Below are 23,791 nucleotides of genomic sequence, written 5' to 3' on the forward strand. Positions count from 1 at the left end.
ACTAACCCTGGACTGCCAATCTTGCTGGGCCTGTTATTTTCTATGACAGTATTGCATTTAGTCTTTAGCTGAAAGCCACCTTCTTCTAACCTGGACTGCATAACTTTGTATGTGCCAGAAATGAAGAGGCCCTAACCCAGGTGAACATCACTTGTTTCATCCCCAGAAGGAAAGGACAGAGCCAGTCATCATTCATGAGCAAGAAGGAGATTAGATGAGAAGCACGTACAGAATCAAGACTCAAAATGACATTGTAAAACCTAAACATGGCCCAAAATAAACACAGGAACAACTGGCGTTTTCACAGTAGTAGAAGGTGATATTGGAGAAGAAGACCCTGAGGCAGGTGCTGGCTTGATGTTCAAGGAAGAGCCAGCAGTCCGTGGAGCCAGGAGCAGGAGCAAAGGATAGGAGATGAGACAGATTAGAGCAGGATTGATCTCACTCAGGTCCTGTGGGCATGGTGATGACACCACCAGATGTTTTCCAGAGGAAGGAAAGACTGATATGTGACTTGTCAAGTGTGAGGGCTGTGAGACTTCTGAGTGCAGAGGTTCATGACTCTGGCTCTCAGCCAGATGCCTGGGTGAGACAAGAACATTCAGAGTCTCTGGCACAGGATATTTAAATCCCAGGGCCTGGCTTATAATGTACAAACACTGTTGACAATAGCCAAGTGTGGAGCTACCTAAATGTCTATTCATAGCAAAACTAGCTTCTTGCCCAATGTTAGTGGTTAGACATTAACCTCCCAGTTAAGGAAGGGTGGAAGGAAGGAAAGGAGGGAGAGAGGGGGGAGAGAGGGAGGGAGAGAGGGAGGGAGAGAGGGAAAGAAAGGAAAAGTGGGAAGGGAAGGGAAGGGAAGGGAAGGGAAGGGAAGGGAAGGGAAGGGAAGGGAAGGGAAGGGAAGGGAAGGGAAGGGAAGGGAAGGGAAGGGAAGGGAAGGGAAGGGAAGGGAAGGGAAGGGAAGGGAAGGGAAGGGAAGGGAAGGGAAGGGAAGGGAAGGGAAGGGAAGGGAAGGGAAGGGAGAAAGAAAGAAAATCATTTTTGCCCACTATGAAGATGAGGTGTTTTTTACAGAGGAAAGAAAGTCAGAGGAGGTGCTATGTTGTTTACCCTCACTGAATTCATACTATTTAAGGCCTTTTCTGGAGAGTCACCTGCTGGGGCCTACAACTATCCAACGCCAGAGAAATCCTAAGTTTTTCTATTGCAAAAACCCTGTGCTTTTAGCAAAGCCTGGAGTAGGCAAGTGTGACCACACTATGCATCATTCCCACATGCAGGATTCCTGCTCAAGCCTCTTCACCAAGTTTCCTATTACTGAGGAAATCTTGGAGGAAGAGCAGCAGAATGTGTTAGAAGCTATTCAGGCTGAACACACAGGCTTCTTCCCCATTAGGTCAGCACCAACTATGTATAGGATATGACTTCCCACAGCCAGATCAGGTTGTTCCACGGGGTGCCTGAAGAAGGATGTTACTACAATTATATAATGTTCATGCCTCTTGTGGCAGCTATATGTCTAATTAGAGCATGATTTTTTCTTAGCTGCTATTGTGACTCAAACAGTGTAATCTGAGTTGTTCTTTTACATATATAAAGTACAGGGAATGAGGGTCATTGGGTAGTAAATGAAAGTTCTAATGATGTGTAAAAAAAATGATGTGTTAGGATCCAGCAAAACCTGATTTGTTGAGAGTTTTATCTTTCATATATCAATAATTGCCTGTCAGGTCTATTGGCCCTGCCCTTTGACTATAATGTGCCAACCTCATGAAAATTCATTCATTTGTGTCTCTTATCTTCTCAAAATGTTGTTAGAAGCTTCCATACAACTTAATGACTTGAGTCAGAGATCTTTTGCCCTCCCACCAGATTAACTATATACATCATGGATTCCTATACCGAAAAAGATAAATATATATTCTCACTGTAAATACCTATAAACAGGCAAAAATGTACAGGCAGGAGTCATTATGGAAAAGACAAATGATAACAGTGAGAAAATTTCATTCACATCTGTAGGATTTTGACAAGACTTTTCAGGACCCAGATGTGTCTTGACACCTGCGCATCATGAGCAGCTGTGCCTGCATCCAAGGAAACAGCCCAGCACATCAACTGCATGAGGCATTAGATATTTAAGAGCCCAAAGAATAACATTTATTCCCAGATTTTCTCGCTAATTTGACTTCTGTATGGCAGATTCCATTCTTACTTAATTAAACTCACTTCCTGGGCCAGGGGAGAAAGAAGAACATAAGCAGCTGGGGGAAGCCCTTCCACCAGCTCCTTACTAGAAGAGGATAATTGTGGGGCGGACACACGAGATGATGCAAACCATGCTCTGAGAGAAGGTTCATGGCTGGAACTGTGACTCCCCTCCCTACATACACTGCCTGTGTGGGGAGAACAGAGCTATGGTGCATCAGGAAAGGCTGCAAATTCCCATTGGAGAGTGGGTCTGATTCCTCTCCCTTGAATCTGAGCAGACTGTCACTGCTTCAACAGTACACTATGGAAGAAGTGAAGCTGTCCTTGGCCTTCCAGAGTGCTAGAACCTGCCACTTGTTATTATGGAGCCCAGAAGTACCATGTGAGAGGTTTTAATGCCCTGATAGAGGGGGCCCTCGGATTCCTAGGAAAGGGAGAAGGATCCTCATGGCTTGGCCTTCCAGTCACCCTTACCAAGGTGTGAGGTGTGACAATGAAGTAAACTTGGGCCCTCTAGACCAGGGCAGCCAAAAGCCACCCAGTGACCCCCATTGGTGGCACATGGAACCAAAAATTGGCCAACTGAGCACTGCCTGGATTCCTGACACTTAATTGTATCAGAAACCACTAAGGTTTGAGTAGTTTGTTGCAGGGGATGGATAATTGGAAGGCAGGAGTGTACATCACCCAAAAAGTCTCAAAGGGTCCCTGTGCCAGTGGCATCCCCAGAGCACCAGCACCAGTGCCAACATCAGCATTTGTCTTACAGTAGCAGCACATGCCAAAGCATGCCAAAGCAGCACTGCACTGTGGCAATTACAGCGTATGTGCAGTGAATTCTGATTTCCATGAGTTTGAAAAGGCACTGTGGGTAAAGGTACTCCTGGTCATGGCTCAAAGCAAGACAGCAGCCTCTACACTTCCATGGCTCTAAGTCAGACTGCATTGGACTGAACTCCTCAGGCTTGGATACTTATTTCCCAGCTGTGGCTGTAAGCGGGGATCACCAGCAGAGCTTTTAAAAATTACATGTGCCTGGGCCATACTCTCCGAGGACTGAGCACTGAAATTTTTAAAAGCTCCCCTAACTGAAGTGTAGTTCAGCAGTCCTTAAACTTTTGGGCACTGGGGACCAGGTTCATGGAAGACAATTTTTCCATGAACCAAGGAGAGGAGGAGGGGAGGATAGTTTCAGGATGATTAAGCACATTATGTCCAAGCTCACTGCCTGCTGTGTGGCCAGGTTCCTATCAGGCCTGGACCAGTACTGTTCTTAAGCCCAAAGGCTGAGGACCCCTGGTATAGTTCATGTTGAGAACCACTGACCTAGAAGCCATTACAGATGTCCAAAATATCTAGGATTGCTTAAAGTTAATTTGGAACAAACAAAAATAGAGAAACAACTTCAACAACAACTGTTAACCTGGGCTGAAACTGGGAGAATTCTGTGCCTAGAGAGGCACAGTCTTCCACCTACCCCCTCTCCTAACTTGGTGGGATCTTGGGATGATTGAAGGAGTTGGCATCTCTTAATGGGTTAAATTCTGTCCCTAACAAAAAATATGTTTCAGCCTTACATCAGAATGTGACCATATTTGGAAATGGGATTGTAGAATAACTAGTAAAAGTGAAGTCAGGCTGATTTGGAGGGTCTAATCCAGCGTAACTGGTGTCTTAAACAATGTTTGAATGAAGACAGAGGTACACACAGAGCACAAAGCCACGCAAAGATTAAAGACTGCAATGATGTACCTATAAGCCCAGGATGCACATAATCAGAAGCTGGAAGAAGCAGGAAGGATTCTCCTTTATAGACTTTAGAGTAAATGTGGCCCTGCTGCCAACCTCAGATTGGCAAATCTGACCACAAATCTGACCTCAGATTTCTGGCCTCCAGAACAACGAGACAATGATTTCTGTTGTTTTAAGGTGCCTAGTTTGTGGTGTTTGTACAATAGCCCCAGCAAACTAATAATACAGTCTCTAACTGGAATAATGAGCTTGTGTTGATCCATCATAGCCTATCTTCTCACCCAAGATAAGTACTAATTATCTGCAGATATTACATAAAAGTTGTTTCATGTTCAAGAAGTGGTGGACTACAGCGTGTTGGCAAGGGGTGTTAGGGACAGTCCTCAACTCATCAAGACCACCATGACCCCTTCCCATCCACTCTAAAAACTTTGTGATTATCCCACCTCTGGTTTAGGAGTGATGATGTGACAATTATAGTACATTATCTCCATTAGAACACCTCATCAAAGAAGTCCCCCACCCCCCAGACACAGCAGTGACAGCTTGGAGGGGAGCTACAGCACACTTGGAGGAAAATAACACTAATATTCTTTGTAAGATCTTATCTTCATCTCCAAGAAAGAAAAGGCATCCCCACCAAAGCATGGCTTACAAACCATGGCTAGAAAAGGTTCCGATGGAAAATCACCTTCACACACTTACATGAGAATGCAAATTTTTACAGCCAATCTGCACAGTGATTTGCTAGTTCCATTGATGCATCAATAATCTAACACTGTTTCTCTACAAATGCCTCTTTAGGGGGCACATAATATTGTGGGGTAGAACATAAGGGGCCCCAGAGGGTCTGTGGACCTGAAGGCCAGATCTCAGTAAAGCCACATTATAGATCATGTAACCTGATCTCTCTAGGCTGTCAAAAATGTCCAATGTGGAGGTGAGGGGAGACAAAATATAATGCTAATATTTCATTTGTATTGAAATTTAAAAAGAAGAAAATATATATGTAAGTATATAAATTTTAAAAGTTCTTCAAACTATAAAAACTTAACAGTTTGTATCTGGGGTGAAAGGTGGGAAGAGTAGAAGAACCAGTAGGTAGTAGATGGGAGTGTTGTTTTCTATTGTTTGAAACCCCACTGGTGATATTAGTCAATGAGTTCTGAATTGCAGTTGTGTGGTATGCCAGTGACTGCTGGGTGTTCAAAGGCAGCATACCCTTAGGCCACCCACCTAGGCTTTTTAGCATCTAGTGAGTGGAATTTTGGTTTTGTAAGTTATTTTTAAAATGGGGTGGTGGTATGCAGGAAGAGTCTAGGAGTAAAGGGTCCATGAGGATGGAAACTATTCGAATACCTCAAACCCCCCACCCATTCTACGTGGCTTTGAGGGATATAAGGAGACAACACCTAAGCTTGAACACTGGCCTTCAGGGTTGTGCAGTGCAGGGTAAAGCTTCTCAGGGAGACTTAGTCAGCAGTAGGCACACAGGAGCTATATAGCCCATCAAGAGGCCAGATGATTTGTAGTTTTCTGTGTGTAACAGAGCTACTTTCAGAGTATGAGTGGGAGTTGCACTGAGCAAGGCAGGTGCACCAAGCAGTAGCTGGTATGCATTTGGCACTCACAGACCCAGCCAGGTGTGCTGTCACACTTAATTGCTGGCAAACCTTAGTGATGATGATCAATGAGACATGGCTCATTTTGGTGAAAGGGGCTAAGCTGAGAGAGACATCTGTATTAACATCCAATGTCAAGCCTGACTGTATTCGAGTAAAAGATTACAAGGGTCAAGCATTGCTTACCTCTGCGATTAACAGGGTCCTTAGCTACATATGCAACATAGTCTGTTGTGTCCTGTCCAAAAAAAAAAAAAAAAAAAAAAAACATGTTCACTAATCACAAGTGAGAGACAGATAGTGCACAAACTAGTTCAGGAATGAAATGCTGCCCAATAGCAAGCCCATGAGGCAACATTTCTCAAACTATACTGAGGGCAGAAATCACCAGGGATCTTGTGAAATGCAGATTCTGACTGGGATGGGGCAGGTGGAGGTGTGCTGGGGCTGGGCCCTGAGCTCTTCTCCCACAGCCAACTTGCACACAGCAGTGCTGCTGCTTCCCCAGTCCACACTTTGAGCAGCAAGAATGTGAAGGGCACCTGTTCTCTTCAAAACAAAAAAGAGCAGCAAGTTGGATCACTGAGGAGCTTTAAAAACACTGAGTCCCACCCCCCAGGTTATCTGATTTACTTGATATGGATGTGAGGTCTGGGAATCAGGGATGTTTGAAAGCTCCTTGATGATTCCCATGTGAACCAAGGCTGAGAACCATTTCTGTTAGCTCTGGAACTGACAGTGGTCCTCAAACCTGAGCTGGTGTCAGAATCCCCTGCAGGGCTTTAAATAAAAACTAAGTCCCACTTCCCATTCTATGGGTCTGAGGTGAGGCCACAAAACGTGAACTTTTGACAAGTTCCCAGGTGATGCTGCTGTCTGCAGGGCCGCTTTGAAAACCACTGGTCTAGAAAAAACTGAGCAGTGGATGTTCAAAGATGGGTTGCAAACACTCCATCTTGGGTTGATGACATGCAACGTTTCCTTTCTTCTTGGATACAAGTAGTAATTTTAACACTTTTAGGTGTTTCAGAAATATGGGCTCAATTTGAAAGTCTCATCCCTGCACATGAAACATGAGTCTTCTTGCCTCCTCCTCATCTAATCAGGGCATAGAGGACACCACAGCCTCAGAAGCAGGCCAAGGTAACCACATGGATTTGTCTCTAGACAGTTGAAGGAACTGAAAATTCTCTTGATGTGAGAAAGCAGAAATTAGTTCTCTGCAAAGTCAATGTTTTCAACATTCGAAAAAGTCCCAAGTGGGGTGCTGGGCAACTGGGAAAGGTCTATCCCATCATTGCAGATAGTTTCCAAATGTTATTGCTTCAAAGGGCTGCTAGGTTATTGATTAGCTTCCATGTTTTTAGCACCAGAAAGATTCTCTGTCAACAGTTCTTCATTGTTAGGTCCTATGGGCAGATGACACCTACTCTCTCTACAGAGCTCCCAGAATACCCTCCAATGAGAGAGGGGAGGAGGGTAAGAATGTGTGAGTAGGTGTACAATGGTCATGGAACACACACTGCTGGGCAAAGGGGGATGAAGGCACTTTCTGTACATCACTGCCTCTAGAGCTCCCAATGACACAGTCAGACTGAGCAGGAGAAGGAGAGCTACTCCAGCAATCTTCACATAACGGCCCGCTACTCCAGGGTTACTTCCCTGTGTGCAGACCAGCTAATCTGTTTGCTCTTCTCACTCAGCCACTGTCTATTAGTAGATTTAGAGAATAACCTGGGAAAGGAAGTAGAAGACATTCAAACCCATCCACCTTGGCTTCCAGTCATTTCCATCAATGAAAATTTGGGTAAGACTCTGAAGCTATTGGCAAAAATAAGAACTGTAGCTTGTAATCAGAGACCCTCATCCTGTATTCAGGAGATGTTAATGTCAAAAGTTTTCTTAGGTAGTGCTAGTGTTTCTCAAACTGAGGTCCATGGAACCTAGGGTTGGGCTGGTATATTCCCCAGCATTTGAAATGTCACCAGAATTTCCTTTTAATTTTATATTTTCATTTCCATGATAATCTTAAAAATTAATACAAGAATATTCAGGATCATCTGAATGACCACCATTTTATTGTGTTCTGCACACAGTTTCAGTGCCAAGATTTTTAGTTAGATTTCCAATATTATCGGTACCAGGTTTTTAAAAAGTTAGACAGAAGATAAGTGTCATCTACTCAGAAAAGACTACATGCCTTGACCCCACTTGAAGCAAATTAATGTCGCATTTATACACAATGATGTACAGCTAAGTGTTTGCTTGAATAGAAGAAATTAGTGGGAGAAATGAGTCATCTGGCACTCATGAGAGACGCTGACCTCAAAAGATTCTGAACACACCATGGTGGCCAGTGCTAGTGTCGTACTGAGAGTAGAGGTTTCATTTCAGCAAAATTATCCATCAGAATAAATTAATGTTACCTTCAACACTATTGGCTTTACTGTGTTTATTGATAAACTTCCAAGTTTGATTGGGATTAGTTCAATAAAAAGTATAATATAGGTGTCTATATTTTATTTTTGTGCATATTTGGGTAACAAAATTAATTTGAGTCAACATGTGGGATACAAAACAAAATTCTTTTTAAGTTTTTATTCCAATCCAAGAAACTCTGCTCAGAAGATGTGATATGTTCCTGTCCCTCTGATGGTCAATGGTCAAACCAGGACTTAGCTCTTCTGATGCCAATGTTACTTTCTTTTGTCACACTGGGGCAATGCATTGTTGTTCAAAAAATTGTTCTTGACATCACACGCTGAGAAAATGAAGTTCCAAAGATAGGGCTACTAGGTGCTCATTCTGTATTTACTCATCTCTGTTCTCACTCTTCAAGACTTACTGAGCCTGACCATTATTCTGGCATTCTTTTGGTGGTCTTTTAACACTGAAAATAAGAGTAGATTATAATTAATGTGTGCCCCTTTTTTTTTTTGGAGAGATTAACATTGTTTCCAAACCCATTTTATTTGACATTTCAAAATACTATTTTCTTACGTGGTAAACTGAGGTATGGAGCAATTAGTAGATATATACTTGGCAGAAGAACAATTAATAGAACCTAGAATTGTTGGTTTGATTTAAAACACCCACCAGCTATAATAATTACAAACCAAGTTATTATTGGAAGTCATGGACAATGTGATATGCACTTGGATTGCTTACAGTGGAAGTAGAAAGTAACCAGGCTTCTAACAGTGACATTTTCTATGTCAGAAAAATCAGAATGAATATAAAATGTTATGAATTTCTTTAAGGGTTTCTGAATGATTTTGCTTTTAAATGAGGAGGTGATAGGGAAAATTGAAAATAGTTCACTGACCTGTGTGCCGAATAATTTTAGAGAGCCAGATAATTTTAATGCAGAACAATGTATTTGGCTTCCCATTTGCTAGATCTCTGCATCTCCACTCATGATATTATCATGAAGATGAAGCTTGAGACAAGTTCCTGAAAGGAGCCATCAATGCAGGTGTGCAACGTTTCTGCCTTTTATTTTTCAAACCGGGTCACCCTCCAAATTTAGGAAACTATTGTCCCAAGCATCACATTGGGAAAACAAGTAGATAGCCACTGCAAGTTAATTAGAGGAGATACAGAAATAGGTAAAAGCATAAGTACAGAAATGTGTGTAGATGCAGTGTGGGCACAGAATAGGTGTACATGTATGTCTAGATATAATCCTCAAGAATGCACCTATGATGGGTTTGATTACAGAAGACTTCCACTTTCCAAATATACAACTCAATGAGGTCTTTCACTTTATGGTGAAACATAAGAAATTAAAGGATTAGAAAAATGAAAGAAAGGGGGAGGGGAAGAACAGGGAGGGAAGGGAATAAGGGAAGGGAAAAAGAAGAAACTATCATAAGCACTTTGAAAACAAAACCCTAAGTATGAAAAAGAGCCAAAGTCCATTAAGTGAGATGGTTAAATGGTGGTCTGATCATCCTTTGACTATTTAGCAGAAGTTTAAGGGCAAAGAACCATCTGCAGGTGGACAAATTTTTTCTTTTGACAGTGCCCTTGGCTCAAGTGTCTTAGGCCAGGAGACACCCAGGCCTCTCCCTGCAGCCAAGTTGTCTGGGCAGCAGCGACGCTGGGATATGCATGGGGTAATGCGTGTGGTCATGCCCCTCTGAGGACTATAGCAGCTGGGGAGGGGAGGGTGGGGTGCTGGTTCTCCTGTAGCTAAAACAATCTATGCTGTGATTGCACTGCCCTTTGGAAATGTACAGATCTAAGCCAGCAGTGAAAATTGCTCCCTCGATTTAGTTTTCTATGGGCCAACAGCAGTTCTACAGTCAGGTTACACACGTAGAAGGAGCCTGGGAGGAAAAGTGTATAAGATAAACATGGGCATGGGAAAACTTCCCCCCTGGGCTAGAAATAGACACAGTCCCTGTCTTGGGATAAGGAGTGATATGTTCACCAATTACTTAGGTGAACTTCGACCAGTAATTTTTTATTTGCAATCTAAGCATTGCCTACTGATAATTTGGCAACATAATATAAAAAAAAATTATAACAAAAATACCACTATAAGCCAACATTCTTTCATTATAAAAAATATTTAACAACAAAAAGACATCTTTCCAAGATATAGAACAGTTTTTTAAGTAAATTTAGTAAATTTATCTCCAAGAAAAAGTCCCTCTGTTGTCATAATTTTTGTATGTTTCCCTGGACTGGTGAGAACTTTACCCAAACCAATGAAAAATAACAGGATAACATTTGGGGGGGTCCTTTTGTCCCCTTCAATGCTGGGAAGAGCTGCATATGTTTTCTCCCTGGTGTCTTCTGCTCCTCCATCCTTGTGACTGATTTCCTGCCTGGGTTTTTTCAAAGGACAGGACTGCCCACTGTGAACAGCAGTGAGTGTGCTCTCCTGACACTGAACACGAACACTGACATCACAGCATCACATTCCTGACCAAATGTGGGGAGCCAATTCCCTTCTTATTGCACCTTCCTCATAAAATAAGTGATGCAAGAACAGAACATTCTCATTCTGTTCCATCTCTTTCTGTCTCTGCACCTCCTTCCCTGTTGGCTAAACAAACCATTAAAAGACTACAGTGTTAAGTTTCAGAAAAGAATTCCAATTTCAAATATTTATGAATAAAACAGACTAAGTAAATTCACAGCATTAAAGTAGATGTAAAATATAAAAACAGAAGACCCCATTGGAGATCCAAAAGAAAAACAGGAACAAAGTAGGGCATACAGAATCAGGAGACACTAGAAAACTCTGGGAAGCTCTTTCATTACCTTTTAAGAAAGCCAGTGCTTTGAGGATTGTTGACAGCTCTTGGCTAATGAAATAATTTTAAAAGCTTATGAAATCAAGAGAGGGAAATAGTTGGCATTACAGTAAGCTTTCTTGATCATAACCTAAGAGACACACCTTAGAAGCAGGGCCCCTTCTCATCAAATCCCAACAAGATCAAGAGAAAACAATGCCAACGGCACTTACCGGGTCCCCCCCAGAGGCGAAGGAGATGGACTGCATGTGGTGATTCGCTATAATCTGCCAGGCCCAAAACAAGAACGACATGTGCCATTATTACCTTCCCATGTTTTGGAAAACCTCCTGTTTTTTCACAGGCAATATGAATCAACAAAGTTTCTCAAAAATTAGTAAGTTTGTTACCCAATAAAAATAACAATAAAAGTAATAACAACAGATAACCTTTACTGAATTTCGCAGCATGTCAGCTGCTCATCTAGCTGCTTTGCCAGAATGAGCTCATTTAAGCTCCACAATAGCCCCTTGATGTAGGAGCTGCTGTAATCCCATTTCACAGACACAGAGCCTGAGGCCCAGGGGGACAAAATGGCTTGCTCAAAGTACTACAGCTAAAATGGGCAGAGCTATGACCCAATACAGAGGGTCTTAACAATCATGCCTCTTTGAGAAGAAAAATGTCTCACCCACCCACCAAAACATTTTATCTGTGTAGTGTCTCTTTCCAAAGACATATGGGAACACCCCGTAGCTGGAGTGGATGGAAGTGTAGCCATCCCCCACTTCAGCATATTTGTGTCATGTGCTCATAAATTGGAAAGCCTACATCCAAGATCAAAATCAGTGCCATCAGTCACTCTTATAATGTATCTATTTAAAAACTAATGAGAACACTCCAAGTTCATTTTTAACTGGGAAATTTCCATTAGCATTATAAACTGCAAGACATAGAGGAATTTAGCAGATGCTGGAAATTAGAAACTGACCTAAATTTAAAAAGCTACGTAAGACTTTCAAGCACTTTTATCTTTTTAAAGACAATGTAATGACACTGAAGTAAATTTCTGGGGGTGGGGACAGTACTCCTGTCTCCCTCCCAACATAACCAGGTTTATTTTTGCTCAACCCCCTCAGGCCCTCACTGGTGGGCAGTCAGAATTTACAGAGCTGTAATCCTACCATCCACGGGATTTTTCTATCCATGCTACTGTAAAGCCCAAAGCAAAACTATAATGAATTGTAAGATAAAATAAGATATTTTAAATGTCTACTTCAGTTTGGGGAGCATGCAAACCTATTCAGGATCCAGAAAAACCTGAGCATATAGTAGTCATGTTTGGGGGAGTGTCAAAAATTATACACAGATTCTTGACCATGCAGGGACAGCACCTCCAGCCCTGGCGTTGTTCAAAGGTCAACTGTAAATGACTGAAAACAATGAGTACAGCTCTGCAGCCTGTGCCCAAGCCCAGATGGATCAAACAATTGCCCTTTGCAGCTCTCAGGAGTCCTGCTGCTAGGTCAGGGGTGGAGGGCTCCTGGGGGAGCAATGAGGACATAGCAATCTCCAAAAGAGGAAAAACTATGACTTCTAAAATTAAGTTTTCCTTATTTACTTTTTTGCTTATTTAACTATTGGTTACAGAGAAGCTCTAAACTAAGACTTTGGAAATCGAGGTAGATACTAAGATTTAGGAGGAAAATGGAAAACAAATTGGCTCAACATGATGCATAACCATCACTGTGTGTGTATGTGATCCCTCTGGCTAAGAGAGTTGAAAAGGAGAGCTGATTAACTGAAAACACACATCTTTGCCCTGAGGATGTTTCCTCTCTTTCTTCTTGAGACCTCTGTAGAGGGGATCAGGCACAGCCTTTCTGCTGTCTGCACTGGGAGAGGAATGTCCACTTGGCTTGTTCTTAGCATGCCACAGCCAGGCCCTCAGTTCAGCCAGACAGGAGAGTCTGAGGGCTATGAGCTTTGGCTCCCTTCCTCAGACTGTGCTCATGATGTATGAGATGGCACCCCCAGGGCTCACTCCCATCACCTATTCCAAGAGCAGGACAATGACAACTGGACACACCCAGCCAGCTTCATCCCAGGACAGAGAGGGCCAACCAGGTGGCACAATTCTTTCTGCTCTTTTTGAGTTTGCTTCTCTTTATTTTGAGGTGGGGAATTAGGTAAAAGGGAAATTAGGAGATAAGGTGCCACAGAATTGAGGACCAGAGTTTTAGGATTCCTAGAAACAAAAGGTGCAATAGCCACATAGAATAAGAATGGGTGTGTGCATATGAGTGCAAAGCTGAGGGGACCAATCTCTGCTAGCCATAACAGGTGCTCATCTTGGGGCAGCTCCAGAGAGAGGCTGAGCCTGTTAAAGCTACTTAATCCACCACTTAAATTACAGGTTAACCCATCCCTTAGAAGTGCCAATGAGACAAGACAAAAGATCATCCAATACTTGAGTGGGGAAAAAGGAATGGAGTAGTACCCAGTATGGTGACACATTGTCAGTCAGGAAGTGTTTATCCATATGTCTCTGGATTTCCCACTTTTTACAGTATGGATACATCTGATTTCTAGCTCACACTGCCAGCAATGAAGGTCCAGGTTGAGCAGAGCAGGTGAAGACACTTATGGTTTGAGTATTTTCACCTGTTGGTCTCCGAGGCAGCTATACACATATACACTTGAACCATGGTATTAAACAATTGTCTGTAGTTGTTTTTTGATAAATGTCCCTGGAGAATGAGGCATTTTTCCCTTGGTAAGCTGTGAATCAGGTCAAAAGGGATAGCCTCGAGAATAAGGTCTTCCAAAGAATGACCAAATAGGTCATATAATGATATCATATAACCATTATTCTAGCTGAGGGAACTAATAGCCAGAGAAACCTAAGATAGATACTTCAAAGAAACCCAACAAACAGAATTAGCCTTAATAAACATCCCTGCTGTGCTGCCTATGTCAGCAACAAACTCCTTCCATGCTAGGAAGCCATGGACCTGCCATACCATATGAACCCTATGAAGCTATAAAATCTGAGAGGCTCAAAAATAGTGACCCACTAAGAAAAAAAATACTGTCAATCACCACAACATGCCATTCATTTCAAAGATAATAAAATGTGCTGTAGAACCAATGGAATATGGTATAAGAGAAAACAAAACAGGAGCAAGGACATTAAGAGGAGACTTTGACATTGTAAGTTAATCAATGATTTCATACATTATCCTAAAAATCGTAATTTATAAAAGAATTAAAGAGAGTCAACTCCATCTATCATCCTGTTGGTGACCCTCCGAAGTAGCCAGTCAAATTTTGCAGGCTCATAAAGGTGTTACACAAGTGTGTTCCACATGGCCCTAGGAAAGATGGAAGAGGGAAGCCTGTGAAAACCCCACTGTGGGGACCCAGAGTGGCGTAGGGTGCCTGAGAGCCTACAGACCTGTTTTGAGTCTGGCGTCCTCAGGTTCAGGCTGGCCGTGGATATAGTCAGGGAGATGTTCATCCCCGAAAACTGGAGGTTGCTCTTGCCGAAGATGCTGGATAACATTTTGCTTGGAGGCTGTGAAATCAAGCAGCATTATTTTCACTTTTGGAGGCCACACTGTTGGGGCCTCTACATTGTTCCTATCTGCTACGCCCCCAAGCCTCCTCCTTCCCACCCTCATTAGGCACATGAAAATTGTGCTCCAAATAATCTGGGAGTGGGGAATCTGACACTAACATAAACATTCTAGAATGTGCAATATGGGAATTGTAAAGCATCCACTATGCACACACTGAGATTAGAAAAAAGCAGAGCTGCCAGTGTCCCAGCTAGCTCATGCTGGCATGCATCTCGGGGCATGACTCGCTAGCCTGGGAAAAGGGCCACAGGTTGGGGCCTGAAGCTTTGCAGATTCAGAATGTAGCTTCATCCCACCAAGAGTCATACCAGTCAGGGCCAGACTAAATCGTTCCAGCTCAGGAGCTATGAACAATAACGTTTGAGTCATGAGAAAGCTCATTGCTGAAGAAATGGAATATGAATGCTTTGGCTAGCACATTCTCTGGGCCACAGCTTACCTGGATAGTCCAATTAGAATACAGTGGCTCTGGAGCCAGCACAAAATGGATAGACTGAGCTCGGCTCTAACTGGTACATCCATCAACCCATAAGAAATGTGCTTGGCACAGGGACCAACAGACTGCATTCTCCAGCCAGGCACCTCCTTCCTGGGTCCCTGCATAGGTGCTGCCAACCCTTGTCTCAGTCCAATGCTAACCCTCCAACCATCCTGTTTGGATTAAAACACACCCCCTTTGATATGCCAATCAACCCCAGTTCTTAATCAGACAGGCAGTTTATGAGTCTCCCACCAGAGCTACTCAAAGACAGAGCTTCCTGGGCCCTGATCAAGTATACCTGGGGTGGAGCCTAGAAGTCAGCATCATTTCTACCTCCTGCACCCAGAGAACCAAGAGAGTAACCCAAGACTTGCTGGTAGGGTGCCACCTGGCTATGAAAGAGGAGTATAACTTTCTCCGTTCTCTTACATCCTCCTAGTTCCCATATTCAAGATTCTGGAGGTATGCTTGGTTCCCCACGTGCCCTGTGTGATGACAGGAACTCAGGCCAGCCCATATGAGCCTTCACCCAAAGTTCTCTGCCTGAAACTCAATTGCCCTTTGGCTCACAAATGAGGATGTGGGTCAGAAACGATTCACAGCCCTGAGACAGTAGAGGCAAGCATATAGCCTGTCCCAAAATGTCAGCCTCAGGACAGATTCAAAAATACTCAGAGAGACACTATCCCACATTCAGTCCAGGCATAGAAAAGTTCTGATAGTGGGTATTTAGTTATGTATTTACTAGACACTTAAGGGAAGAATTTTTATGAGCTTTCTCTTAATCCAGTTTTTCTTTTCTTTCTGGTCCAAACACCTCAAGATTAAAAGAATGAGTACAGGGATTTAACACACAGCCCCTGGTGCCAAGGGGTCTGCTGGAGCTTGGCTCTACCACCTACTTGCACCATGTGCTCTCCTCTCTGTGCCTCAGTTTTTATATCTGTATAATAGGGATACCCACTGGCATTCTAGAGCTGCTTGTGCTAGCTAATAAGAGACGATTATTAAATGTTTAGGAATTTTATGAACTGGCCATTAAAAACAGCTGCTATTAAAAATTAATTTATATAAACTTATAATTAAATAAACTATATATTTTTAAATAATTACTCAAAACCCATCACTTCCTAATTTTTGCTACATTAACAATTACCTATGCAGTTCAGTTTGTTTATGTCCATTGTACCTGTGTTACATGTGTGGTGGAGATACCATATAATAATATCTGCACATCTCTTTCCAACTCCAACTTATAGATGTCATGTTAGAGCCTGAAATTATCCATGGCAGAAGTATTTACACACAGAAACTGGCAAACACTATGAATTTAGTGCTTCTCAGTTCCCCGCCCCTGAAAAACCATTGCGAAACTTACCAGCACACCACCGAGAATATCTGCCACAGAGAGTTGTTCAAATGAAGTAAATTAATGATTCCCAAGGCTTAGAAGACTGTCTAGTCCTGTTTTACCAGTCTGTTATCATTGTCCCTATACTTAAGCCCAGAGTGAGTAAGCAGGGTGTCGAATTTGGGTTGGCAGCAATAGCTAACTCTCTTCGTTAATCACTTGGCAGAGAGAAGGAATCTAAGCTCTTTCTGTTTTTAAAAGTGACAAGAGCCACTGCAAATTACCCACTTTAAATTAAAGAATGGATTTTTGTTCTCCCCAGGTTAAAAAAAAAGTGACAAGAGACAGGCCATGAAAAGAGAGATGTGAAAAATTGCATATGATTAAAGATGCTAAATAGTGACAGCATAGTGAAGAAGTAGAGAAGACACAGACACGGAGCTGTGAGGACACTACCTTTCTCTTCCTGAAGGCTCCCTTGGTGCCAGGAACAGCTTCACAAACACGGCTGATGGCTTCCCTTAAGAGGACAGGAAGAGAGATTCATTTTATCATGTCAATCAGGATTAAATAACCCAAAGACCCTACAGGTGCATGTGCCGCAAGAGCCATGATTGCCTGTGTATTCTGGCATAGAAAATAGGCTTGCCAGCTAGGGAGTCACCCAATTTCTCCTCCAAGCAGAACACAAACAGGTCATCTTGACCTCTGACTTGCAGTACCCTAGTTCTTTCTGTGGTAGTTGCATACTCATGTGCACTATGTGTGTATCAACGCCACACATTGCTTTAGAACTAAAGCAATGTTTTGTTTTTATGTTTGGTTAAGATTCCATTTTAGAGAATTAGTACCCTGAAATGTACTCTGCACGTTCTGTTCAAGGTGATGGCTTCTCTTAATCAAGTCCTGCTATTGATCAAGAGCCTTCTGAACTGAATCAGAATGTAATTTTGAAAAATGTGGTCCTTCGAGTGTCATTCCCAGTGACAAGAAAAAAATTCTGAGATGTGCTAAATTAAATTTCGGCAGACACTAGGGTAGGATAAAGAGGTAAGAAGTTAATCAGTTAACAGCCTAGAGCCAAACCCAGCAAAAGACTGCCCACATTTCTGAATGTGTTTAAAACTGTATTTCAACCTTGGTGTCTATTTCAGCTCTTATCTAGAAAGAACAGCCAACCACCAGACTCTACCACATCCTGATTATGCTGGAACTTTCCAAATGTTGCCCACAACCAATTGAGAAGTTCTTTGCACTTGTCCTAGAATTACCCCCACTTCACCTTTTTCCACCCCCCTTTATCTGTAGTCAGTGTAAATTTTTTCAAAATATCTTTCATCTTTCTCTCCACACTCATTGTATAAAAGAGCCCGTGAATCCCAGGATGGCAGATGTGCTCATCATTCACTCTGCTGCTGGTGGCTCAGACTGCATGCCCCAGGACATGATCCTTTTTATGGCTAGAAAAGAGATCAGTAAACACTCTATTTTAGGAAAATTTTGTCCTCAAAGGCTTTTGTTTAATGACAGTTTCTATAGTCAGTAAATATCATAAAGTCAAAATGGTTTTAAAACAGAACTCAGGGAGTATACAAATGAGCCAGACATGAGATTGTATGTGGGTCAGCCCTATGAAGCAGGCATTTATTGAGCAGCTACAGTGTGCTGATCACAGTCCTGAAGAAGGTAATGCATGTCTGAGGTATTGAGGGGCCTTGCAGGAGGAGAGGCTGCAGAAGGTCTGACCCAGGTCTATACAGGACAGAAGAACACAGAAGCACAGAGGAAAGAACACAGAAGCACACTGTAGTCTCATGCCGAAGACTGGGGCCTACAGTGAGGAGGATGTGGCCAGAGTAGCCACTTGAGAACAAATAGAACTCAACTTTGTGACTCAGCCTCAGTGATAAATGATGGGAGATCTACTAAAGGTGGTTCCAAAGTCAGCGACCCAGAAAGAGGCCAAGTGAACCTCTCAACTCTCACGTGGGGAAGGACAAAACAGTAAAAGAACACAGAAAAAATAAGCAAGCAGTAGTTTGGGGACACACTGAGTGATAAAGAATATAATGGGTCCTTAGGAACATTCCACATGCTTTCTCAGCTACAACCGTCTTGAAATTATTTTCTATTATCTAGAAAAATAATTACCATCACAATACATTTCTTTTAAGAGAAATCTGACCTTGTTAAATAAGGTAAGAGACCATAAAGATAAGCTTCACATTTACCATTTAATTCATTGTAGGGAGTGGGGAAAGATATACTATTATAAAAGTCAAGGTACCATGAAAACTGTAGACTATGAATCAGCAATGACCCAGAATAAAAGTTTGTACTCAGTCATTTATTTTATAATATTCCTACTATGGTTCTATCCAAATGATCATTTAAAGTACTTCCTAAAAGTAAATTTCTTATTGAAGGTTAAGTTTTCTCTCTTAACTATATAAACTCCAGTATCTATGTTTTATGTTTAATTTTTTTAAGTTTGATGTATCTCTATACTATACTTGGTATATTAAGTGACATATTTAGCTAAACAAAGCAGCTAATTCTCTGATGGTCCTAGCAGGCAAGAAAAACATTTTATGGTAGAAAGCCTACCATATTTCATTTATTTTTCAAAAGATTTTATTTATTTATTTTTAGAGAGAGGGCACAGGAAAGAGAAACAGAGGGTGAGAAACATCAATCTGTGGTTGCCTTTGGTGCTTCCCCTACTGGGTACCTGGCCCACAACCCAGGCATGTGCCCTGGCTGGGAATCAAACAAGCAACCCTTTGCTTCACAGGCCAGCACTCAATCCACAGAGCCACGCAAGCCAGAGCACATATGTCATTTCTTAAATATGCATAATAGACATTAGATTTCCTTTTTTTATCCTCAGCCATGGAAGATAAGAGTCTTGGATGACAGTTTTACATAAAGAAATGTTAAATGTCTAATATATGATATAGGTTAAATACCGTCCAAGGTGTAATCTAGTCAGCACAGAATTTGGGCAGCAGGCTTGCTGCTAATGTGCATGGGACAGGGTGGTAGAAACAACAAATGAGCATTAAGAATAGAAGTGTGGCCCTAGCTGGTGTGGTTCAGTGGATTGAGCACCAGCCTGTAAACCAAAGGGTCACCAGTTTGATTCCCAGTCAGGGCACCTGCCTGGTCCAGGTCCCTGGTTGGGGGTGTGTGAGAGGCAACCACACATTGATGTTTCTCCCCTTCTCTTTCTCCATCCTTTCCCCATCTCTCTAAAAATAAATAAATGAAATCTTTTTTTAAAAAATAGGTGTGTGGAGTATACACTGCAAATAATAAACACATTCTGTCAAACAAATCCTTTCACAGAGAGGCATGAAAGCATGTTAGGGCAGAGTAAGAGACTCAATTTTTTGTCCTCAAAATGTGCAAACATAAGAAATTCAGAAAGTTCTCAGAGCTCACGGACTCAGGACAGTCCTGACGATCCCCTTGTGAGCCAGCCTTTAGAATCCCCAAAGAGGTTTGCAAATCAAACTGCTTTTCAGAAAAATGCTCTCCATTCTCATTGGCATAAACTTGTGCCTAATGCTCATGTGATAGTATGTGTGTGTGATTTTCATTTTAATCAGACTTACGGTGTCTATTTTTGTTTTAAAAAGAAATGTGATATGCCTGTTAATAAATGAATGAAATCAGTAACTTTAACTCCAAAGTCTAATTTTAAATTTAACAATTCTGATTGTCATTCCCTACTGTTTAGTACCCTGAATTTTGGTGAGCAGTACAGTTTCAGTTTGTTCATTTAGCAGTAATTATGTAGCTTTGTGTAATTCTTTTTAATCCCAGTGTGAGTCCCAGGTAACAATTTTGCTCTATTTTTAATAACAGAGATTGCTTCTTAACATTCTGTTCAATGCAACCCTATTTCCATAAGCCAAACCATGACCTCAGAGCTCAGTTAATAGGAAAATAAAGTATCTGGCACACTCACAGTTATCTGAAAGTTAGTCCAAATGCTGATCCCCATTTTTTCATGATTTCACCATCTTCCCCTATTGAGCTAAAACTGTCATCACTAGAGCCAGTACCATTCACCTTTCATAACTTTTTTATTGAATGTAGAACTTTTGAACTGAAACCTTTCAAATCATGTGGCAGAATATTTCTCCCTAGTTGTCCATCTCATTTTTGCTAACCTGATGTACACACACATACACATACACACACACATTCTTTACGGACTCAATTTTTTAAAAAGGACATTTGGGTGATTTCCTTCACTCAGCAGATTAGATTTAGTAGGGGAGGGGCAACAAACAAAACACATACAAGAGCAAATTGCCATCAACTTCATGAACGAACAAAAAGGAGAGACACATGTTGTGAAGAGGATAAGAACATGGCATCCGAAAATAGGATTCTCTGGCATCAGGATTATTTTGAGTTAAAAGCAACCAAGAAGAAGCAGATTCAAGAAAAGGTCTGTGTTCTCCTCTATTTGCTTAAAAGCAGAAGATAAATTTGTAAAGACATGTCCCTCCACTTTCTACCAGGAAGCTCTACCAGGGGTGTCCAATCTGCGGTCCACAGGTCACATGTAGCCCAGGATGGCTGTGAACGCAGCCCTCCACAAAACTGTAAATATATTTAAAACATTATGAGATTTTTGTGTGACTACATGTTGCAATATAGTTAATGTGTAGCCCAAGACAACTCTTCTTCTAGCGCAGCCCAGAGGCAGCAAAGGGTTGGACAACCCAACTCTGATCAGCCCAGTGTCACAGCAGAGGAACCTGCATGACAAACCTTGCTACTGGCCCACATCTTCTATCAGTTCCCACATGCATGTACCTTCCCACAATCTGCTGTCCCAGACTCTCAAAGTCCTTTCCTTTGTCTTGTCACTTCTGTACAGATTTACTGCTCTTTGGTTAATATGGTATATAAGCCTAAGTTCTAAACACTTTTTTAGTTACTTATCACTGAGTTTTTATGTCTGTATGTACAGGCATTAATCAACTGACTGTTTTTCTTTTGTTAATATCTTTTGTCTGATTTGCAGGGTCTAAGCCAGAAAACACAGGAGGGCAAAGCAAAAATGCTTTTCCTCCCTTACAGTAATAAATGAGGTAACACATGTCAGGAAGGGGAAAGAGTTACCCAGCGAAGGAAATTTGAGTGACTGGGCAGTGATCCAAGGAAAAGTAAGTGGCATACCTATCTCCTTCCTTATATAGAAATAAATGCTAGATAGATCACAAATTTAATTTATTTGTAATAAAACTGTAAAAGTAGTAAAAAGTACAGGACTTTTTTTAAGTCTTTGAATGAAAGGATAATACAAAATTCAGAAACAATAAAAGAATATATTGACACATTTATTAGCATAAAAATAAAATTTTATGCATAAGAAAAAATAGTATTTCATAGAGATAAATGTTTTGATATGTCAGTAAAAACATCAAAAACCCAGCTGAAAATAGGTGAATGATAATGAACAAAGAGTTCACAGAAAATACAAATAGTTCTTTAAAATGTGAAAAGGTCCTCAGCTTCATTCATAATAAATAAATACACAAATTAAACCCTACACTAAAATTCCTATTTTTACAGCCAAATGTTAAAGCTTGATAAGACTCCACACCAGTGAGGAGGTAATTCAGCACAGTCTCCTTAGGGACAGATTGATCAAATTGATCAAATCCCAACAAAATGAAAATGCACAGCCCCTCTGGTCCACTCATTCTGCTTTCTGCACACACCTTCTAAATATGCTCACAGTCGAACCTGAAGACTTCTGTACACCCCCAATGACTGCAGTAAGGTTTCCAATAGACTAATGGGAAACAATAAATATCTATCATAAGTGCCAGTTCAGGAAATCATGGCACCTCCATAAAATGGACCACCAACACAGTCAAGTTGATAGTGCCCTCTGTCTTCTCACTTCCCCTGTCCTCCTCAGCTGCCTCCATGCCAGCTCTAGTTCATACTAGCTCCCCTGTAAAATCACCAACAGCCTCCATGACACCAAATTAATGGGTAATCTGCTGTCCTCTGCCCTCCTGGTGCTCTTGGCCAGTTTCATGCCTTTTTTGTGACTCAGCCTTTGAATTGTAGAAGCCCCAAGGGCTCCTCATCCGCTTCTTCTGTTCTCTGCCTGACCTGGATGAAGCCCAGGGCATATCCCTTATCTAGTTCATCCACTTTCAGACAAGGAAACATCCTCAATCACTTACAACCTTCTTCACTTTCCTATTTGCAGTATAAAAATGCCCTGTCCCAGCATAATTGTGAGAACCTCCTCCCTCCTTTGGAGTAGTTTGGGGTGTGAACCTGCAGGTGGCCAAAGAAGGAAGGTGCCTCCTAACCTCTAGCTGTGGCTTCTGACATCTTGTCTGTGGTAGTGTTGTGAGAGTGCCTAGGGAGAAGTTGAGGCACACACAGTGATACCACCAGCTTTGGGGCTGGGCTCTCTGGCCAGGGCTGAGATTTGCAGAGACTTCTGTCTCTTCTTGCAAGGAGATTGCCTTGCAAGGAGAGTTCAAAGCACTCTCCTTGCTTCTTTGAAGACTCCTCTTCCTGGGAAGATTTGGGTGCCTGCACCACACATCTTTCCCCATCCCAATGTCCACACCTGTGGGGTAGCTCCAGCCTCTTGCTGCTGGTGTGGCCTCAATCTTTAGCAGAAAGCCCTCTTGGGTGGGTCCAATGGGCTCATGGCCCACATAAGGTTCCTAGAATATTTGCCTGGCAGTTAGCAGGAGGCAATTTCTCCCCAGAAACACCCACTTCTGTTTCAGATTTCACTGGTGTGAGTCCACTGGTCCACTGGGTGCCTCATCCCCAGGCTGTGGGTGACAGATGCCAAAGTCTGCATGATCACCTGAAAACCCTCACTCTGTCTGAAAATGAGGGAAAAGACCACAGGGAACAGGACTCTCACCTAAGAAACCCTCTCCATAATTCACAACCTTGTCCTATAATACCTTCCAGGGGGATACTGGGTAAATAGCAGCAAAATAGATTTCCTTCCAAATCTTGTCTCCCTAAGTCCTATTTGGGTAATGTCAAATCATCAGCTTCAGGACTACTGGAACCACACCCCATTGGACCTTAGTCCCATTTTACTCTGCGGTGACCTCCATCCACTCCCATCCTAAGGTATCTGACCTCCAAATGTCTCACTTGTCTTTATCCCTTAGAGTACCAGGATTTTATAGGCAATTACCACACCCAGTTGATATCTCCACTTCATTGTCTTAAAGTTCTCTCAAACTGAACATTTTCAAACAAGTCTTGATTATTCCCACCAAAAATATTCCTCTCCATCTTTCTATGGCAGGAAACAAGACCAAGATCTATGGGTTTCCCCTGCCCCACACCCAGGAGTTCTCCTTGATTCTCCTGTGCCATCCCCACGACAAATCCATCACAGCCCTGACCACAGTGGAGAAGGCAAGACAGTCTGTGCTCTCAAGAAACCTACAGAACAGCAG

General features: G+C 42.1%; 1 protein-coding gene across 1 annotated transcript in view; it reads right to left on the reverse strand.

The window, feature by feature from the left end:
- SHC3 (SHC adaptor protein 3) overlaps positions 1–23,791 on the reverse strand; it is a 174,504-nt gene that overhangs the window by 93,733 nt on the left and 56,980 nt on the right. Inside the window, exons 4-7 of the mRNA XM_037134042.2 lie at positions 16,767–16,830; positions 14,295–14,414; positions 11,071–11,124; positions 5,778–5,829 (exon numbers count right to left, since the gene is read on the reverse strand). Coding sequence (XP_036989937.2) covers positions 5,778–5,829; positions 11,071–11,124; positions 14,295–14,414; positions 16,767–16,830 — 290 coding nt within the window. The remainder of the gene's footprint in view (positions 1–5,777; positions 5,830–11,070; positions 11,125–14,294; positions 14,415–16,766; positions 16,831–23,791) is intronic.

The sequence above is a fragment of the Artibeus jamaicensis genome, unplaced genomic scaffold, assembly GCF_021234435.1.
Source record: "Artibeus jamaicensis isolate MK-2021 breed Jamaican fruit bat unplaced genomic scaffold, CSHL_Jam_final contig_264, whole genome shotgun sequence".
NCBI lineage: Eukaryota > Metazoa > Chordata > Mammalia > Chiroptera > Phyllostomidae > Artibeus > Artibeus jamaicensis.